The 19,018-nt window shown below is 41.6% G+C and overlaps 1 long non-coding RNA gene and 1 gene segment (V, D, J or C); both read left to right on the forward strand.

Annotated features, from left to right (window-relative positions):
- Nucleotides 1-3,394: 3,394 nt before the first annotated feature.
- Nucleotides 3,395-4,469, forward strand: LOC115185822 (T cell receptor beta variable 7-2-like). The segment is given in 2 exon segments: nucleotides 3,395-3,908; nucleotides 4,096-4,469. Coding segments are annotated over 2 exon segments (423 nt in total).
- Nucleotides 4,470-5,858: 1,389 nt separating this feature from the next.
- On the forward strand, nucleotides 5,859-6,185 carry LOC115185825 (uncharacterized). The gene is made up of 2 exons (XR_003875406.1): nucleotides 5,859-6,035; nucleotides 6,136-6,185. It is a non-coding gene; the product is annotated as an uncharacterized LOC115185825 (long non-coding RNA).
- The last annotated feature ends 12,833 nt before the right edge of the window (nucleotides 6,186-19,018 follow it).

A 19,018-nucleotide genomic window follows, 5' to 3' on the forward strand; every position in this document is an offset into this window, starting at 1 on the left:
ACAACAGTAAACTATGATGTGTAGTAAGGAGTCTGAGAGTTGAAGATCCATTTCCTTTTGAATGTTCATCTTGACTCAGTGTTGAACTAAGAATCTTTCACTGTTGGATATTTTTCACCTCTGAACATAAATGTCTTCATTATTCTTGATCACAGATTAGATACCGTTGAAAAAAATCTATAATTCCATATATTTCCTGAATGACTACAGTAGTTATAACAAAAAGGTCTCTCTCTCCTCTTCTGTAACAGGTGAACTCCTCTGTTCCAGCGTTCTTCAGTCTCCATCTTCAGTATTTCAGAGTTCTGGAGAAACTGCTGTCCTGTCCTGTTTACACACTCTCCCCAGCTACAACACCATACTGTGGTATCAGCAGGTGGAACACACTCTCCCCAGCTACAACACCATACTGTGGTATCAGCAGGTGGAACACACTCTCCCCAGCTACAACACCATACTGTGGTATCAGCAGGTGGAACACACTCTCCCCAGCTACAACACCATACTGTGATATCAGCAGGTGGAACACACTCTCCCCAGCTACAACACCATACTGTGGTATCAGCAGGTGGAACACACTCTCCCCAGCTACAACACCATACTGTGGTATCAGCAGGTGAAGCTGCTCTGATATATCTACCATGATGGGGTATAGCTAGAGACTGAATCTGCTCTGATATATCTACCATGATGGGGTAAACCTAGAGACTGAAGCTGCTCTGATATATCTACCATGATGGGGTAGACCTAGAGATTGAAGCTGCTCTGATATATCTACCATGATGGGGTAGACCTAGAGATTGAAGCTGCTCTGATATATCTACCATGATGGGGTAGACCTAGAGATTGAAGCTGCTCTGAAATCCCAGCTAGCAACGATGAATCACCACAAGTACATCGGGCCGTGTCCGTTTACCGGAATTCAGCCTTACTTTGCCGGAATCTTACCAGAATCCCCACAGAAGCGACCTGAAGCAAATGTATACAAAATTACCCGATTTCTTCATTTTAAATATGACTTTTACACATTTGACACATAGAAATTATACATATCCACATAAAAACATTTTGTCTCGGAGTAAACACCATACACCTGTTGACCGTGTCAGCCTGCATGCAATTGGCCTGCCACAGGAGTCTCTACAGCGTGATGGGACAAGGACATCCCTGCCGGCCAAACCCTCCCCTAACTCAGACGACGCTGAGCCAATTGTGCTTCGCCTCATGGGTCTCCCGGTGGCATCCGGCACGGGTCTCGAAGCAGCATCTGTAGCAACACAGTTTGCACTACGATGCAGTGTCTTAGACCGCTGCACCACTCAGGAGGCTCCATCCACAAAGTTCTAAATGCTTATCAATTGCCTTGCACAATGTATCAAAATACTAAAATACTACACAGGACTCTTAAAGAATTTCATTTAAATGTTAAATGTATTTTTTGATCACAGAAACATTGATAAAATATGGATAAATAAATATTGAAATGTTAATTATATAAAGCAGCCCGTGTAATCATCTGCCAGAGAGTAGCCACATTGGCCCGTGCCCCAAGTAATACATTTGTCCAGATAACTCTCATCGGAATCGGCCCGAGTTCAATCCCCGCATCCTCGCCATAAGTAATACTGCTGAAGGCGGCCCAGACTCGGGCCACATGACGTCGGCCGAGTCTGACTCTCGGCTGGAATCGGCCAAGATCCACTGTGATAGCTGGGATATGTACCATGATGGGGTATACATAAGCATGAATTTCATCAACAAGAAGTACAACATTACACGTAATAAACTTGATATCTGTATTATTGTGTAGCTTTGGAATCGTGACATTACATACTTTCGAGGAAAATAGGAAAGTTTCTTGACTCATATCCTGACTTTGAGAAGGGATTGCGTGATGGTTAGTTTAACAACCGCGTGACGCAGCATGACAACATGAAAGCGATTGGTCGATAGTATGCTGGGTGGGGCGTTTGGTACACCAATTGGATTCCTATCTCCTTTCTCTTATATCTTTGGCAACGCTGTTTCAGCTGTTATGCTTGTTTTAGATGATGTGTTAAATTGCCTAGATCATAAAAATCATTGTGCTGCCATATTTCTAGACCTTTCCAAGGAATTCAACACCATTGAACATTCCCTACTCATTCAACAATTGTCTGAAATGGGCCTGGACAATAAGTCTTGCAAATGGTTTAAGAGCTTTCTGACAGACAGGACACAATGTGTGCGTTCTGATGGTGTCGAGTCTAGTTTCCTCGATTTTAGGTGTACCACAGGGGTCAGTATTGGGACCAGTTCTCTTTACTATTCATATTAATAATATTGGTCTTTGTATATAATCCCTTCATATTAATCTGTATGCAGATGGTATGGTTATGATGCCATAGCACTGATTGTTGATTATGGCTAGGTGTCCCGCTAGAGGGACAAAGCCGACCACATCCGGTGAAATTGGAGGCGCGCAATTCAAATAAATATTCGTAATATTAAACATTCATGAACATACAAGTGTCTTATATCATTTAAAAGCTTAACTTCCTGTTAATCTAACTGCGTTGTCAGATTCCAAAAAGGCTTTACGGCGAAAGCATACCATACGATTGGTATGCTTTTGTGAAGCCAGCAGAGGCTTAACAAAATCACAAATAGCGATGAAATAAATCACTTTCCTTTGAAGATCTTCCTCTGTTTGCAATCCCAAGGATCCCAGCTACAACATGAATGGTCGTTTTGTTCAATAAAATCCTTCTTTATATCCCAGAAAGTCAGTTTAGTTGGTGCCATTGATTTCAGTAATCCACACATTCAACAGGCAAACAAAGGAATCCAAAAAGCAAGCGCTAAACTTTGTCCAAACAAGTCAAACAATGTTTTTATTTAATCCTCAGGTACTCTAAAATGTAAATAAACTATAATATTTCACACGGAAAGAAGTATGTTCAATAGGAAACGCAAATTCATATGCGCACGCCATCTGCCTCGCATGCCGAAAGACTGATTTGCTTCAGGTGGTAACCTAAGAAAAACTCCAAATACTTGTTCGTTTTTCAAAAAAGAAGCCTGAAACCTTGAATAAAGACTGTTGACATATAGTGGAAGCCATATAGTGGAAGCAATCTGGATGACAGACATGCATAGAAACAATAGGTTTACATAATAAGAGCCTGGGAGCTCAAACAAATCATAATTTCTGGTCGTATTATCTTCAGATGTTCGCCTGCCATATCAATTCTGTTATAATCTCAGACATTATTTTAACAGTTTTAGAAACTTCAAAGTGTTTTCTATTCAAGGTTACCAATTATGTGCATATCCTGGCTTCTGAGCTTGAGTAACAGGCAGACTACTTTGGGCACGTCAGTCAGGCAGAAATTCAGGAAACTACAGCCTTGCCCAGAGAGGTTTTAAATTATTGCACAGAACAAAACGTATAAGATCTCCAAAGCCTGTGTTAACTTGTGACCTTATATCCCAAAACCCCATTATTTTCCCCCTTCATTTCTCCCATAGCAACAGTCAACGAACCAGAGGTAGAAAATGCTGACTCATTTCCGTGTTTTAGGACTACAAGCTGGCGAGCTCTATAGGATAGAATATAATATGTAAAGAGCTGATGGTCTCATCATGGACTGTAGGGGGACCTCTAACTTTAATAATGTGAATGTCTCTACAGTCTGAACCACTAATTAGCATGATGTACTCAGATCATCAGTCCCTCCCACTTCACTGACATGTTGAATATGGTGGAACCTGCCGTGGTCTACTGATTGTCATCTATTCATCTATGTGACACTCCTCTTGTTTTATATACATTGATACCAGACTCTTTCCAGCACTCTCACATATAACGTGATCAAACATGTTCACATTTCTCTTCACTGTTACTGTCTCACTGCTCTGTGCTGCAGGTACAGTTTCATAATGTTTCATTTATTTAACCAGGAAAGTTAAGAACAAAATTCTTATTTACAATGACGGTCTTCTCTAGTTATATATTGATATTTCCAAGCATATGTTCACTTCACCTGAGTCTTGATGTATTCAGGTCTAACTGTACCTAACTCTATTGATTTTATTCTCACTGTATCCTTACAGGTCTTGTTGAGGGGAGTGAAGTCACTCAGATACCCACCATACTCTGGGGACTGAAAGGAAGTGATACTCCGATGAACTGCAGTCACACTAAGGGATCTACCTACTTCCAGATGTACTGGTACAGACAGCTTCCAGGAGAGGGAATGAAGCAGGTAGCCTTCACTATTCCCAATTCCAAACCTGAGTATTCAGGGGATTTCAGTGAAGACAAATTCTCAGCCAAGAAGACTGTAGTTGAGAGTGGATCTTTCACAGTGAAGAAGTTGGAGGCAGGAGACAGTGGCATGTACTTCTGTGCTGTGAGTGAACACAGTGATACAGACAACAAGTACAGCTGTACAAAAACCCCAGTATTTCAACAGGATGTAATATAATATGTAAAGAGATGGTCTCATCACATACTGTAGGGGGACCTCTAACTCTAGTTCTTCTAATGTCTCTAGTTATTTCCCTTTTTGCCTGCCCCTCTCTTTATACTCTCTCCTCTCTCTCCTGTCTCTCTCTACCCCCCCCCCCCCCCCTTTATACTCTCTCCTCTCTCTCCTGTCTCTCTCTACCCCACCCCCCTCTCTTTATTCTCTCTCCTCTCTCTCTTCTTTCTCTCTCTACCCCCCCCCCCCCTTCTCTCTCTCTCTCTCTCTCTCTCTCTCTTCTCTCTCTCTCTCTCTCTCTCTCTCTCTCTCTGTCCAGTAGAGAGTCAGTCATCATGACCAGAGCTTTCATCACGTTCATACTCTCACTGTTCAGGATAACAGCTAATAATAACATGTCTGTAGAATGTATGTACATCCTGAAAACACTAGCAACTAACAGACATGTCTAAATAATGATTCTTTCTGTTTTAAATATTATTTTATTGTTTTCTTCACAGGACGTTCTCTCGGCAGTAAAGTCCACCAGGTTCCCTCTACACTATTGGGAAGTCCCAATGTTACAGTGATACTGGTATGCAGCCATACTACTAGTTAATACAATACTATATTATAGTGTCAGTAGATGATACTAGTCTGAAACTGATTGGATATGTGTATTATAAAAGTCAGACAGTTGAAGGTTCATTAAAAAGAGCATTTTGAAATCCTTGGAAATGGATCGAAAAGAAGCATCTCCTCAGCTTCTGTTCTGACCTGAAGTCAGTGCAGTGTATTACTGTTCTGTCCTGAAGTCAGCGCAGTGTGTTACTGTTCTGACCTGAAGTCAGAGCAGTGTATTACTGTTCTGACCTGAAGTCAGTGAAGTGTATTACTGTTCTGACCTGAAGTCAACACAGTGATGTAGATACCCTTCTCTCTTCTACAAAACCCCCTTCTGATCCTTTACTCCATAACTGCAGTGTTCATCAACACCCAGCACACCTGCTATCCACCGCTGTAGATGTCTGAGCACATGGAGGAAGTTGATATCAAACCTCTATACCAAATAATGTGGTTGATGTTGTTATCTTGAAGAAACAGTTCAGGTATTTCTTAAAATTATATCCTATTTCTAGTGTGATGACTGCAGAATCTATAACACAGATCAAATCTAAAGACCAAAAAAGACAAATACTTTCAATGATGTAGATACCGGTATGTTCCACAATACACCTTTAAGTTGAACAGGAGACCTGTAGGTGAACAAGGGATCTGCTTGAATATCAACACAAGTTCTGACGTCAAAGTGATGTCATTTCCTTCCCCTCCGGCAGCTCAGTTCAGCTCCCCTTCTCTATTGACTTATTCTCCTCTCCCCCCTATGGGCTCTGGTCTAAAGTAGTGCACTAGAAAGGGAATAGGGTGCCATTTGGGACGCTGACATACATTTGACACTCCCACTAGATGACATCACATCTCTGACTATCTGAAAACCCTTTCTCCTTGTCCATGTGACTCTTCTCTCCAGAACCATCAACATGATCAAGCTTCTCATACATGTAGCAACTCTACCACTATGGGTGACAGGTACTAAATCCCTCATGAAAGATAGATTTACTACTGAAATATATTGCTGTCTATATGCTGAGTAATTTTGTATATTTCATATTGTCTGTTTCATCCACAGGGCTGTCACAAACAGACAAAGTTCACCAGACTCCTACTGCAATACTAAAAGGACCTGAAGATAAAGTTCAACTCACCTGCAGACACACTGATCCAAATTACTACATGATACTGTGGTACCAACAGTCAGCCCAAAACACTGCTCTGAAACTCATTGGGTATGTGAGATACACCATTCCAACGGTGGAAGATTCCTTTAAAGGGCGTTTTAATGTCAGTGGAGATGCTGCAGCTAATAAAATGGCGTATCTACATTTTCCCAAACTGACAGAAGCTGAAGACAGTGCAGTGTATTTCTGTGCTGCTAGTGAAGCACAGTGTTTCACTATACCCTCTCTCCTCTACAAAAACCCTCTCTGATCCTCTCATATAATACTGACTACAGCTCTATACACCTGCACCTGTCTTCAACCACTTCAACAACACTTTGCTATGAAACATTTGATATCAAACAGATGGTAATGATACTGTTATAAGTGGCTAGTTTAGATGGTTTAGGTGCACTTCCTCAGTTCTCCACCAGGAGGGAGTGTTTCTCAACACACATTTAGAAGATTCTGTATAGTGCCACTTTATGGCCCTGGTCATTTGGGATTCAGATGTTTCTAAATGTGTGTGGGACAGTATGGGTGCCTGGGCCAGGGAATGTGGCATGGGAGGGCCCTTGGGGGCCTGGTCCTGGAGACCCTCTGTCTCCATATGTGTAGACCATGTATCTGATGCTGTCTGGACAAAAAGAGTACGGAGTGTCATACTTTTTCTGTCCAGACATCATCAGACACAAGGGCTACATACTGTATTGAGTGACTGATTATGGGTGAATGAGTGTGTGTGTATATATCTATGTGTGTATGTGAAGAGTGTCAGTATCAGTGTGTCTGGCTGAGTGGTAGAGACCTGAGGATGGCTGAGTGGTAGAGACCTGAGGATCGCTGAGTGGTGGAGACCTGAGGATGGCTGAGTGGTGGATACCTGAGGATGGCTGAGTGGTAGAGACCTGAGGATGGCTGGGATAGCTTAGTCACCAGGCATACCACTGACAAACTGAGCTACAAAACTCTGCCCAGAGACAGGAGACGCCTCAATCCACTTTCTGAAGGCTTTAGAGAGCCAATGGAAGCCTTAGAAAGTGCTACGTAAAAGCACAGATACTGTAGTTTCGATAGAGAACCAAAAGAAGAACTACAAATTCTCAGACAGGCCACTTCCTGCTTGGAATTTTCTCAGGTTTCTGCCTGCCATATGAGTTCTGTTATACTCACAGACACCATTCAAACAGTTGTAGAAACTTCTGAGGGTTTTTTCTATCCAAATCTACAAATAATATGCATATTCTCGTTTCTGGGCAAGAGTAGTAACCGGTTTAAATCGGGTATGTTTTTCATCCGGCCGTGAAAATACTGCCCCCTATCCTAGACAGGTTAACGAGAGTCTTGTCTTTAAAATGGTGTAAATAGTCGTATGTTTGAAAAAAATTTATCATTTTTGAGGTTTTTGTATTTTGCGCCACGTTCTTCCATTGGATATTGCGAGGCGTTCCGCTAGCGGAACCCCTAGATGTAAGAAGTTAACCTGTTAGGGTATAGGGGGCAGTATTGAGAATTTTTTTGAAAAAATATGTGCCCATTATTTATTCATGTTCTGGTTAAAAAAGGCCCTAATGATTTATGCGATACAACGTTTGACATGTTTGAACGAACGGAAATATATTTTTTCCGTTCGGGAAGTGAAGTGAAGTCCGGCTGGCTTAGATCATGTGCTACAACACGGAGGTTTTTGGACATAAATGATGAGCTTTTTTGAACAAAACTACATTCGTTATGGACCTGGGATTCTTTGGAAGTGACATCTGATGAAGAGAATCAAAGGTAATGGATTATTTACATAGTATTTTCGATTTTAGATCTCTCCAACATGGCGGTTAGTCTGTATCGCAATGCGTATTTTTCTTGCGCAGTGCTCAGATTATTGCAAAGTGTGATTTCCCAGTAAGGTTAATTTTAAATCTGGCAAGTCCATTGCGTTCAAGAGATGTAAATCTATAATTCTTTGATTGACATTATAATATTTTACCAATGTTTTCTAATATTAATTAATTATTTTGTTCGCATGACTTGACTGCCGGTATTGGAGGGAAACGATTTCCTGAACATCAACGCCATAGTAAAACGCTGTTTTTATATATAAATATGAACTTGATAGAACTAAAAATGCATGCATTGTCTAACATAATGTCCTAGGAGTGTCATCTGATGGAGATTGTAAAAGGTTAGTGCATAATTTTAGCTGATTTTATGGTTTTGGTGACGCCTGTCTTTGAATCGACAATGCATTACACACAGCTATTGTCAATGTACTCTCCTAACATAACCTAACTTCATGCTTTCCCCGTAAAACCTTTTTGAAATCGGACAACGTGGTTAGATTAAGGAGATGTTTATCTTTCAAAGGGTGTAAGTTAGTTGTATGTTTGAGAAATTTAAATTTTGACATTTATTTGGTTTCAAATTTGCCGCTCTTGAAATGCACCTGCTGTTGATAGGGTGCGCCACGGGTGGCACGCTAACGTCCCACATAGCCCAGAGAGGTTAACCTGTCTAGGATAGGGGGCAGTATTTGCACGGCCGGATAAAAAACGTACCCGATTTAATCTGGTTACTCCTCCTGCCCAGTAAATAGAATATGCCTATAATTGTTTGATTTGGATAGGAAACACCCTAAAGTTTCTAAAACTGTTTGAATGGTGTCTGTGAGTATAACAGAACTCATATGGCAGTCAAAACCCTGAGACAAATCCTGACAGGAAACTGAAATCTCATGTGTGGATATCACTTCAAACATTTGCCATTGAAACACACAGGGGGTTATGAATCATTTAGCACTTCCTATGGCTTCCACTACATGTCCCCAGTCTTTACAAAGTGGTTTGAGTCCTCTATGGTAGAAACTGACCCAAAGAGAGGCTGTTGATATTGGTCACAGGGGATGGGCCATTACCATTGTGACGTCGGCGCCCATGGCTACTCTCCCTTTTCGAAACGTTTTGAAAGACAATGCAACCGTCCCCATGGAATCTTATTGGAGCTCTAGTTGAAAAACGGCCAAAAGATTTATGTTATACAACGTTTGACATGTTTGAACGAACTTAAATATATTTTTTTTGCTCATTCCTGACGACAAGTCCGACGCACACGTTACATTTTCAGTAGCCTTCGGAGCGCGCTAACACTATTGGGACATAAATTATTAACTTTTTCGAACAAAACTACATTTGTTATGGACCTGGTATTCCTAGAAGTGCCTTCTGATAAAGATAATCAAAGGTAAGGGATTATTTACAATAGTATTTTTGATGGTTGATCGTTCCAAGATGGCTCAAAACATGTATAGCCTAGACTATTTTTCATACCACGTCGTTTATTGCAAAGTGTGATTTCCCAGTAAAGTTATTTTTAAATCTGGCAAAGCGATGGCATACAAGACATGTTAATATATAAGTCTTTGAATGACAATATTTCATTTTAACAATGTTTTCGAATAGTAATTTTGTAAATTGTAGCGCTAATTCACCGGAAGCATTTGAGGGAAAAGATTTTCTGAACGTCACGCGCCGATGTAAAATGCTGTTTTTATATATAAATATGAACTTTATCGAACACAAAATGCATGTATTGTGTAACATGATGTCCTAGGAGTGTCATCTCATGAAGGTTGTCAAAGGTTAATGCTGCATTTAGCTGTGTTTTGGGTATTTGTGATGCATCTAGTTGCTTTGAAAATGGCTGTGTGATTATTTCTGGCTGGGTACTCTGCTGACATAATCTAATGTTTTGCTTTTGCTGTAAAGCCTTTTTGAAATCGGACAACGTGGTTCGATTCAGGAGAGGTGTATCTATAAAACGGTGTAAAATAGTCATATGTTTGAGAAATTGAAGTTATAGCATTTATGAGGTTTTGCATTTCGCGCGACGCGATTCCACTGGCTGTTGATTAGGGTGGGAAGCAAGCGTCCCACTGGCCCAGAGAGGTTAAAGTTAGCAGGCTGGGGCTAGTAGAAGCGCCTGCTCCGACGTCCAGCAAAGGTCTGTTCGGGGCACAGCGGATGGAGTTACGTCGGCAGACCAGTCGTGGTGGAACGGCGGGGCTTCGTGTCGACAAAGGGTCCAGGCCAGTTGGAGAAAGAGGTATTGTGGTTGTAGTAATTTTGTTTGCTAGCCGGGAGATGCGCTTTGCTCACGGCTAACTTGTCCTAGGTTCAGGAAAATAGCCACTATAGCCACTCGGTAGCAGCTAGTTAGCAGCGATGATCCGATGCAAAGGTCCAGAGCTTACGGCAAGAATCCGGTGATGTAGTGGCTTCTAGTCGTGTTAGTGAAGAGTCCGGGAGGCATCAGCTGTGTAGCTGAGTAATCACTGAGCGGGCCGGGAGGTGGGCCACTCTTTATCACTTTATCACAGTACTACGTCATACCGGACGAATGTCTGCCTGCTTGACTGCAAATAACTCAGATACACATTAAAACATGAAATGACCCATGGCATTGATAAGACCTCACTCAGAGGTCCACAAAAATAATATAACATTCAAAATGGGTGAATATTTCCTTTAACCATCAATCAACTAACTCCAGATAGCAGTGCATCAGATCTCCCTCTCTGCTCTACTAAACCCTGCTTCCTGTCCCACATAGACTCCTCCAGCAGGGTTCATCTCAGGTCTCTGATGTTTTAGATGTTCTCATAAGGAGGCAGCATCCCTCTATAAGATCACTGAGATGAGTTGATTAGAAGCCACCTGTAATTCATGTGGAGTGGTTTGTCTGTCTCATTCTATCTGTCTTCTTAACAGTGAGTCAACATGATCAGAATTCTTATCTCCATCACCATGGGTTACACAGCCTGGGCTGCAGGTATTCAGGTCATTGATTTCATCAACTACTAATATCCTCATTTGATTTTTTTTAGATGTTTCAAGTCAATATCTTTCTTTATATGTTGTTTCACCTCTTTCTGTCTCTCTCTCTCTTTCTTTCTCTCTCTCTGTCTCTTTCTCCAGGTTCTTCTCTCAGTAACCAGGTTTACCAGAATCCTGCATCCCTGTACAAGAACCAGGGAAAGTTGGCTAAGATGGAGTGTTCACATAGTATATCAGGCTATGATCGCATCCTCTGGTACAAGCAATCCAACTACAGAGAATTTGTGTTTTTAGGATACCTGAATGGGAAAATTGGATTTCCAGAGGCTGGATTTGATATAGAAGGAGATGCTAATGCAGGTGGTACCAGCACCTTAACCATCAATCAACTAACTCCAAATAGCAGTGCTGTGTATTACTGTGCTGCTAGTTTACACAGTGCATCAGATCTCCCTCTCTGCTCTACAAAAACCTCCTCCCTGGTGTACTGTAGACTAATCACACCTGTATTAACATCACACTGTATCTGACTCTGATTCAATGCCAAAACACTCACCAGCTGGTCTAATAGAAAGGGGAGGTTCCCTCTGATATACAGAAGACCATGATACAGTATGGTATGATATCATGTCTTTCCTGTAGGTGGAGTTACAGCTCAACAAATCCATGTGGACTCACCAGACACAGTACAACAGTAAACTATGATGTGTAGTAAGGAGTCTGAGAGTTGAAGATCCATTTCCTTTTGAATGTTCATCTTGACTCAGTGTTGAACTAAGAATCTTTCACTGTTGGATATTTTTCACCTCTGAACATAAATGTCTTCATTATTCTTGATCACAGATTAGATACCGTTGAAAAAAATCTATAATTCCATATATTTCCTGAATGACTACAGTAGTTATAACAAAAAGGTCTCTCTCTCCTCTTCTGTAACAGGTGAACTCCTCTGTTCCAGCGTTCTTCAGTCTCCATCTTCAGTATTTCAGAGTTCTGGAGAAACTGCTGTCCTGTCCTGTTTACACACTCTCCCCAGCTACAACACCATACTGTGGTATCAGCAGGTGGAACACACTCTCCCCAGCTACAACACCATACTGTGGTATCAGCAGGTGGAACACACTCTCCCAGCTACAACACCATACTGTGGTATCAGCAGGTGGAACACACTCTCCCCAGCTACAACACCATACTGTGATATCAGCAGGTGGAACACACTCTCCCCAGCTACAACACCATACTGTGGTATCAGCAGGTGGAACACACTCTCCCCAGCTACAACACCATACTGTGGTATCAGCAGGTGAAGCTGCTCTGATATATCTACCATGATGGGGTATAGCTAGAGACTGAATCTGCTCTGATATATCTACCATGATGGGGTAAACCTAGAGACTGAAGCTGCTCTGATATATCTACCATGATGGGGTAGACCTAGAGATTGAAGCTGCTCTGATATATCTACCATGATGGGGTAGACCTAGAGATTGAAGCTGCTCTGATATATCTACCATGATGGGGTAGACCTAGAGATTGAAGCTGCTCTGAAATCCCAGCTAGCAACGATGAATCACCACAAGTACATCGGGCCGTGTCCGTTTACCGGAATTCAGCCTTACTTTGCCGGAATCTTACCAGAATCCCCACAGAAGCGACCTGAAGCAAATGTATACAAAATTACCCGATTTCTTCATTTTAAATATGACTTTTACACATTTGACACATAGAAATTATACATATCCACATAAAAACATTTTGTCTCGGAGTAAACACCATACACCTGTTGACCGTGTCAGCCTGCATGCAATTGGCCTGCCACAGGAGTCTCTACAGCGTGATGGGACAAGGACATCCCTGCCGGCCAAACCCTCCCCTAACTCAGACGACGCTGAGCCAATTGTGCTTCGCCTCATGGGTCTCCCCGGTGGCATCCGGCACGGGTCTCGAAGCAGCATCTGTAGCAACACAGTTTGCACTACGATGCAGTGTCTTAGACCGCTGCACCACTCAGGAGGCTCCATCCACAAAGTTCTAAATGCTTATCAATTGCCTTGCACAATGTATCAAAATACTAAAATACTACACAGGACTCTTAAAGAATTTCATTTAAATGTTAAATGTATTTTTTGATCACAGAAACATTGATAAAATATGGATAAATAAATATTGAAATGTTAATTATATAAAGCAGCCCGTGTAATCATCTGCCAGAGAGTAGCCACATTGGCCCGTGCCCCAAGTAATACATTTGTCCAGATAACTCTCATCGGAATCGGCCCGAGTTCAATCCCCGCATCCTCGCCATAAGTAATACTGCTGAAGGCGGCCCAGACTCGGGCCACATGACGTCGGCCGAGTCTGACTCTCGGCTGGAATCGGCCAAGATCCACTGTGATAGCTGGGATATGTACCATGATGGGGTATACATAAGCATGAATTTCATCAACAAGAAGTACAACATTACACGTAATAAACTTGATATCTGTATTATTGTGTAGCTTTGGAATCGTGACATTACATACTTTCGAGGAAAATAGGAAAGTTTCTTGACTCATATCCTGACTTTGAGAAGGGATTGCGTGATGGTTAGTTTAACAACCGCGTGACGCAGCATGACAACATGAAAGCGATTGGTCGATAGTATGCTGGGTGGGGCGTTTGGTACACCAATTGGATTCCTATCTCCTTTCTCTTATATCTTTGGCAACGCTGTTTCAGCTGTTATGCTTGTTTTAGATGATGTGTTTAAATTGCCTAGATCATAAAAATCATTGTGCTGCCATATTTCTAGACCTTTCCAAGGAATTCAACACCATTGAACATTCCCTACTCATTCAACAATTGTCTGAAATGGGCCTGGACAATAAGTCTTGCAAATGGTTTAAGAGCTTTCTGACAGACAGGACACAATGTGTGCGTTCTGATGGTGTCGAGTCTAGTTTCCTCGATTTTAGGTGTACCACAGGGGTCAGTGTTGGGACCAGTTCTCTTTACTATTCATATTAATAATATTGGTCTTTGTATATAATCCCTTCATATTAATCTGTATGCAGATGGTATGGTTATGATGCCATAGCACTGATTGTTGATTATGGCTAGGTGTCCCGCTAGAGGGACAAAGCCGACCACATCCGGTGAAATTGGAGGCGCGCAATTCAAATAAATATTCGTAATATTAAACATTCATGAACATACAAGTGTCTTATATCATTTAAAAGCTTAACTTCCTGTTAATCTAACTGCGTTGTCAGATTCCAAAAAGGCTTTACGGCGAAAGCATACCATATACGATTGGTATGCTTTTGTGAAGCCAGCAGAGGCTTAACAAAATCACAAATAGCGATGAAATAAATCACTTTCCTTTGAAGATCTTCCTCTGTTTGCAATCCCAAGGATCCCAGCTACAACATGAATGGTCGTTTTGTTCAATAAAATCCTTCTTTATATCCAGAAAGTCAGTTTAGTTGGTGCCATTGATTTCAGTAATCCACACATTCAACAGGCAAACAAAGGAATCCAAAAAGCAAGCGCTAAACTTTGTCCAAACAAGTCAAACAATGTTTTTATTTAATCCTCAGTTACTCTAAAATGTAAATAAACTATAATATTTCACACGGAAAGAAGTATGTTCAATAGGAAACGCAAATTCATATGCGCACGCCATCTGCCTCGCATGCCGAAAGACTGATTTGCTTCAGGTGGTAACCTAAGAAAAAACTCCAAATACTTGTTCGTTTTTCAAAAAAAGAAGCCTGAAACCTTGAATAAAGACTGTTGACATATAGTGGAAGCCATATAGTGGAAGCAATCTGGATGACAGACATGCATAGAAACAATAGGTTTACATAATAAGAGCCTGGGAGCTCAAACAAATCATAATTTCTGGTCGTATTATCTTCAGATGTTCGCCTGCCATATCAATTCTGTTATAATCTCAGACATTATTTTAACAGTTTTAGAAACTTCAAAGTGTTTTCTATTCAAGGTTACCAATTATGTGCATATCCTGGCTTCTGAGCTTGAGTAACAGGCAGACTACTTGGGCATGTCAGTCAGGCAGAAATTCAGGAAACTACAGCCTTGCCCAGAGAGGTTTTAAATTATTGCACAGAACAAAACGTATAAGATCTCCAAAGCCTGTGTTAACTTGTGACCTTATATCCCAAAACCCCATTATTTCCCCCTTCATTTCTCCCATAGCAACAGTCAACGAACCAGAGGTAGAAAATGCTGACTCATTTCGTGTTTTAGGACTACAAGCTGGCGAGCTCTATAGGATAGAATATAATATGTAAAGAGCTGATGGTCTCATCATGGACTGTAGGGGGACCTCTAACTTTAATAATGTGAATGTCTCTACAGTCTGAACCACTAATTAGCATGATGTACTCAGATCATCAGTCCCTCCCACTTCACTGACATGTTGAATATGGTGGAACCTGCCGTGGTCTACTGATTGTCATCTATTCATCTATGTGACACTCCTCTTGTTTTATATACATTGATACCAGACTCTTTCCAGCACTCTCACATATAACGTGATCAAACATGTTCACATTTCTCTTCACTGTTACTGTCTCACTGCTCTGTGCTGCAGGTACAGTTTCATAATGTTTCATTATTTAACCAGGAAAGTTAAGAACAAAATTCTTATTTACAATGACGGTCTTCTCTAGTTATATATTGATATTTCCAAGCATATGTTCACTTCACCTGAGTCTTGATGTATTCAGGTCTAACTGTACCTAACTCTATTGATTTTATTCTCACTGTATCCTTACAGGTCTTGTTGAGGGGAGTGAAGTCACTCAGATACCCACCATACTCTGGGGACTGAAAGGAAGTGATACTCCGATGAACTGCAGTCACACTAAGGGATCTACCTACTTCCAGATGTACTGGTACAGACAGCTTCCAGGAGAGGGAATGAAGCAGGTAGCCTTCACTATTCCCAATTCCAAACCTGAGTATTCAGGGGATTTCAGTGAAGACAAATTCTCAGCCAAGAAGACTGTAGTTGAGAGTGGATCTTTCACAGTGAAGAAGTTGGAGGCAGGAGACAGTGGCATGTACTTCTGTGCTGTGAGTGAACACAGTGATACAGACAACAAGTACAGCTGTACAAAAACCCCAGTATTTCAACAGGATGTAATATAATATGTAAAGAGATGGTCTCATCACATACTGTAGGGGGACCTCTAACTCTAGTTCTTCTAATGTCTCTAGTTATTTCCCTTTTTGCCTGCCCCTCTCTTTATACTCTCTCCTCTCTCTCCTGTCTCTCTCTACCCCCCCCCCCCCTTTATACTCTCTCCTCTCTTCTCCTGTCTCTCTCTACCCCACCCCCCCTCTCTTTATCTCTCTCCTCTCTCTCTTCTTTCTCTCTCTAACCCCACCACCACCCTTCTCTCTCTCTCTCTCTCATCTCTGCTCTTCTCCTCTCTCTCCTCTCTCTCTCTCTCTCTCTCTGTCCAGTAGAGAGTCAGTCATCATGACCAGAGCTTTCATCACGTTCATACTCTCACTGTTCAGATAACAGCTAATAACATGTCTGTAGAATGTATGTACATCCTGAAACACTAGCACTAACAGACATGTCCTAAATAATGATTCTTTCTGTTTTAAATATTATTTTATTGTGTTCTTCACAGGACGTTCTCTCGGCATAAAGTCCACAGGTTCCCTCTACACTATGGGAAGTCCCATGTTACAGTGATACTGGTATGCAGCATACTACTAGTTAATACAATACCTATATTATAGTGTCAGTAGATGATACTAGTCTGAAACTGATTGGATATGTGTATTATAAAAGTCAGACAGTTGAAGGTTCATTAAAAAGAGCATTTTGAAATCCTTGGAAATGGATCGAAAGAAGCATCTCCTCAGCTTCTGTTCTGACCTGAAGTCAGTGCAGTGTATTACTGTTCTGTCCTGAAGTCAGCGCAGTGTGTTACTGTTCTGACCTGAAGTCAGAGCAGTGTATTACTGTTCTGACCTGAAGTCAGTGAAGTGTATTACTGTTCTGACCTGAAGTCAACACAGTGATGTAGATACCCTTCTCTCTTCTACAAAACCCCCTTCTGATCCTTTACTCCATAACTGCAGTGTTCATCAACACCCAGCACACCTGCTATCCACCGCTGTAGATGTCTGAGCACATGGAGGAAGTTGATATCAAACCTCTATACCAAATAATGTGGTTGATGTTGTTATCTTGAAGAAAACAGTTCAGGTATTTCTTAAAATTATATCCTATTTCTAGTGTGATGACTGCAGAATCTATAACACAGATCAATCTAAAGACCAAAAAGACAAATACTTTCAATGATGTAGATACCGGTATGTTCCACAATACACCTTTAAGTTGAACAGGAGACCTGTAGGTGAACAAGGGATCTGCTTGAATATCAACACAAGTTCTGACGTCAAAGTGATGTCATTTCCTTCCCCTCCGGCAGCTCAGTTCAGCTCCCCTTCTCTATTGACTTATTCTCCTCTCCCCCTATGGGCTCTGTCTAAAGTAGTGCACTAGAAAGGGAATAGGGTGCCATTTGGGATGCTGACATACATTTGACACGCCCACTAGATTACATCACATCTCTGACTATCTGAAAACCCTTTCTCCTTGTCCATGTGACTCTTCTCTCCAGAACCATCAACATGATCAAGCTTCTCATACATGTAGCAACTCTACCACTATGGGTGACAGGTACTAAATCCCTCATGAAAGATAGATTTACTACTGAAATATATTGCTGTCATATGCTGAGTATACTGTATATTTCATATTGTCTGTTTTCATCCACAGGGCTGTCACCAACAGACAAAGTTCACCAGACTCCTACTGCAATACTAAAAGGACCTGAAGATAAAGTTCAACTCACCTGCAGACACACTGATCCAAATTACTACTGATACTGTGGTACCAACAGTCAGCCCAAAACACTGCTCTGAACTCATTGGGTATGTGGAGAACACAGTCCAACGTGGAAGATTCCTTTAAAGGGCGTTTTAATGTCAGTGGAGATGCTGCAGCTAACAAAATGGCGTATCTACATTTTTCCCAACTGACAGAAGCTGAAGACAGTGCAGTGTATTTCTGTGCTGCTAGTGAAAGCACAGTGTTTCACTATACCCTCTCTCCTCTACAAAACCTCTCTGATCCTCTCATATAATAGCTGACTACAGCTTCTATACACCTGCACCTGTCTTCAACCCCACTTCAACAACACTTTGCTATGAACCATTTGATATCAAACAGATGTAATGATACTGTTATAAGTGGCTAGTTTAGATGGTTTAGGTGCACTTCACTCAGTTCTCCACCAGGAGGAGTGTTTCTCAACACACATTTAGAAGATGCTGTATAAGTGGCACTTTATGGCCCTGGTCATTTGGGATTCAGATGTTTCTAAATGTGTGTGGGACAGTATGGGTGCCTGGGCCAGGGAATGTGGCATGGGAGGGCCCTTGGGGGCCTGGTCCTGGAGACCCTCTGTCTCCATATGTGTAGACCATGTATCTGATGCTGTCTGGACAAAAAGAGTACGGAGTGTCATACTTTTTCTGTCCAGACATCATCAGACACAAGGGCTACATACTGTATTGAGTGACTGATTATGGGTGAATGAGTGTGTGTGTATATATCTATGTGTGTATGTGAAGAGTGTCAGTATCAGTGTGTCTGGCTGAGTGGTAGAGACCTGAGGATGGCTGAGTGGTAGAGACCTGAGGATCGCTGAGTGGTGGAGACCTGAGGATGGCTGAGTGGTGGATACCTGAGGATGGCTGAGTGGTAGAGACCTGAGGATGGCTGGGATAGCTTAGTCACCAGGCATACCACTGACAAACTGAGCTACAAAACTCTGCCCAGAGACAGGAGACGCCTCAATCCACTTTCTGAAGGCTTTAGAGAGCCAATGGAAGCCTTAGAAAGTGCTACGTAAAAGCACAGATACTGTAGTTT

Source organism: Salmo trutta, unplaced genomic scaffold (genome assembly GCF_901001165.1).
Source record: "Salmo trutta unplaced genomic scaffold, fSalTru1.1, whole genome shotgun sequence".
Classification (NCBI taxonomy): domain Eukaryota; kingdom Metazoa; phylum Chordata; class Actinopteri; order Salmoniformes; family Salmonidae; genus Salmo; species Salmo trutta.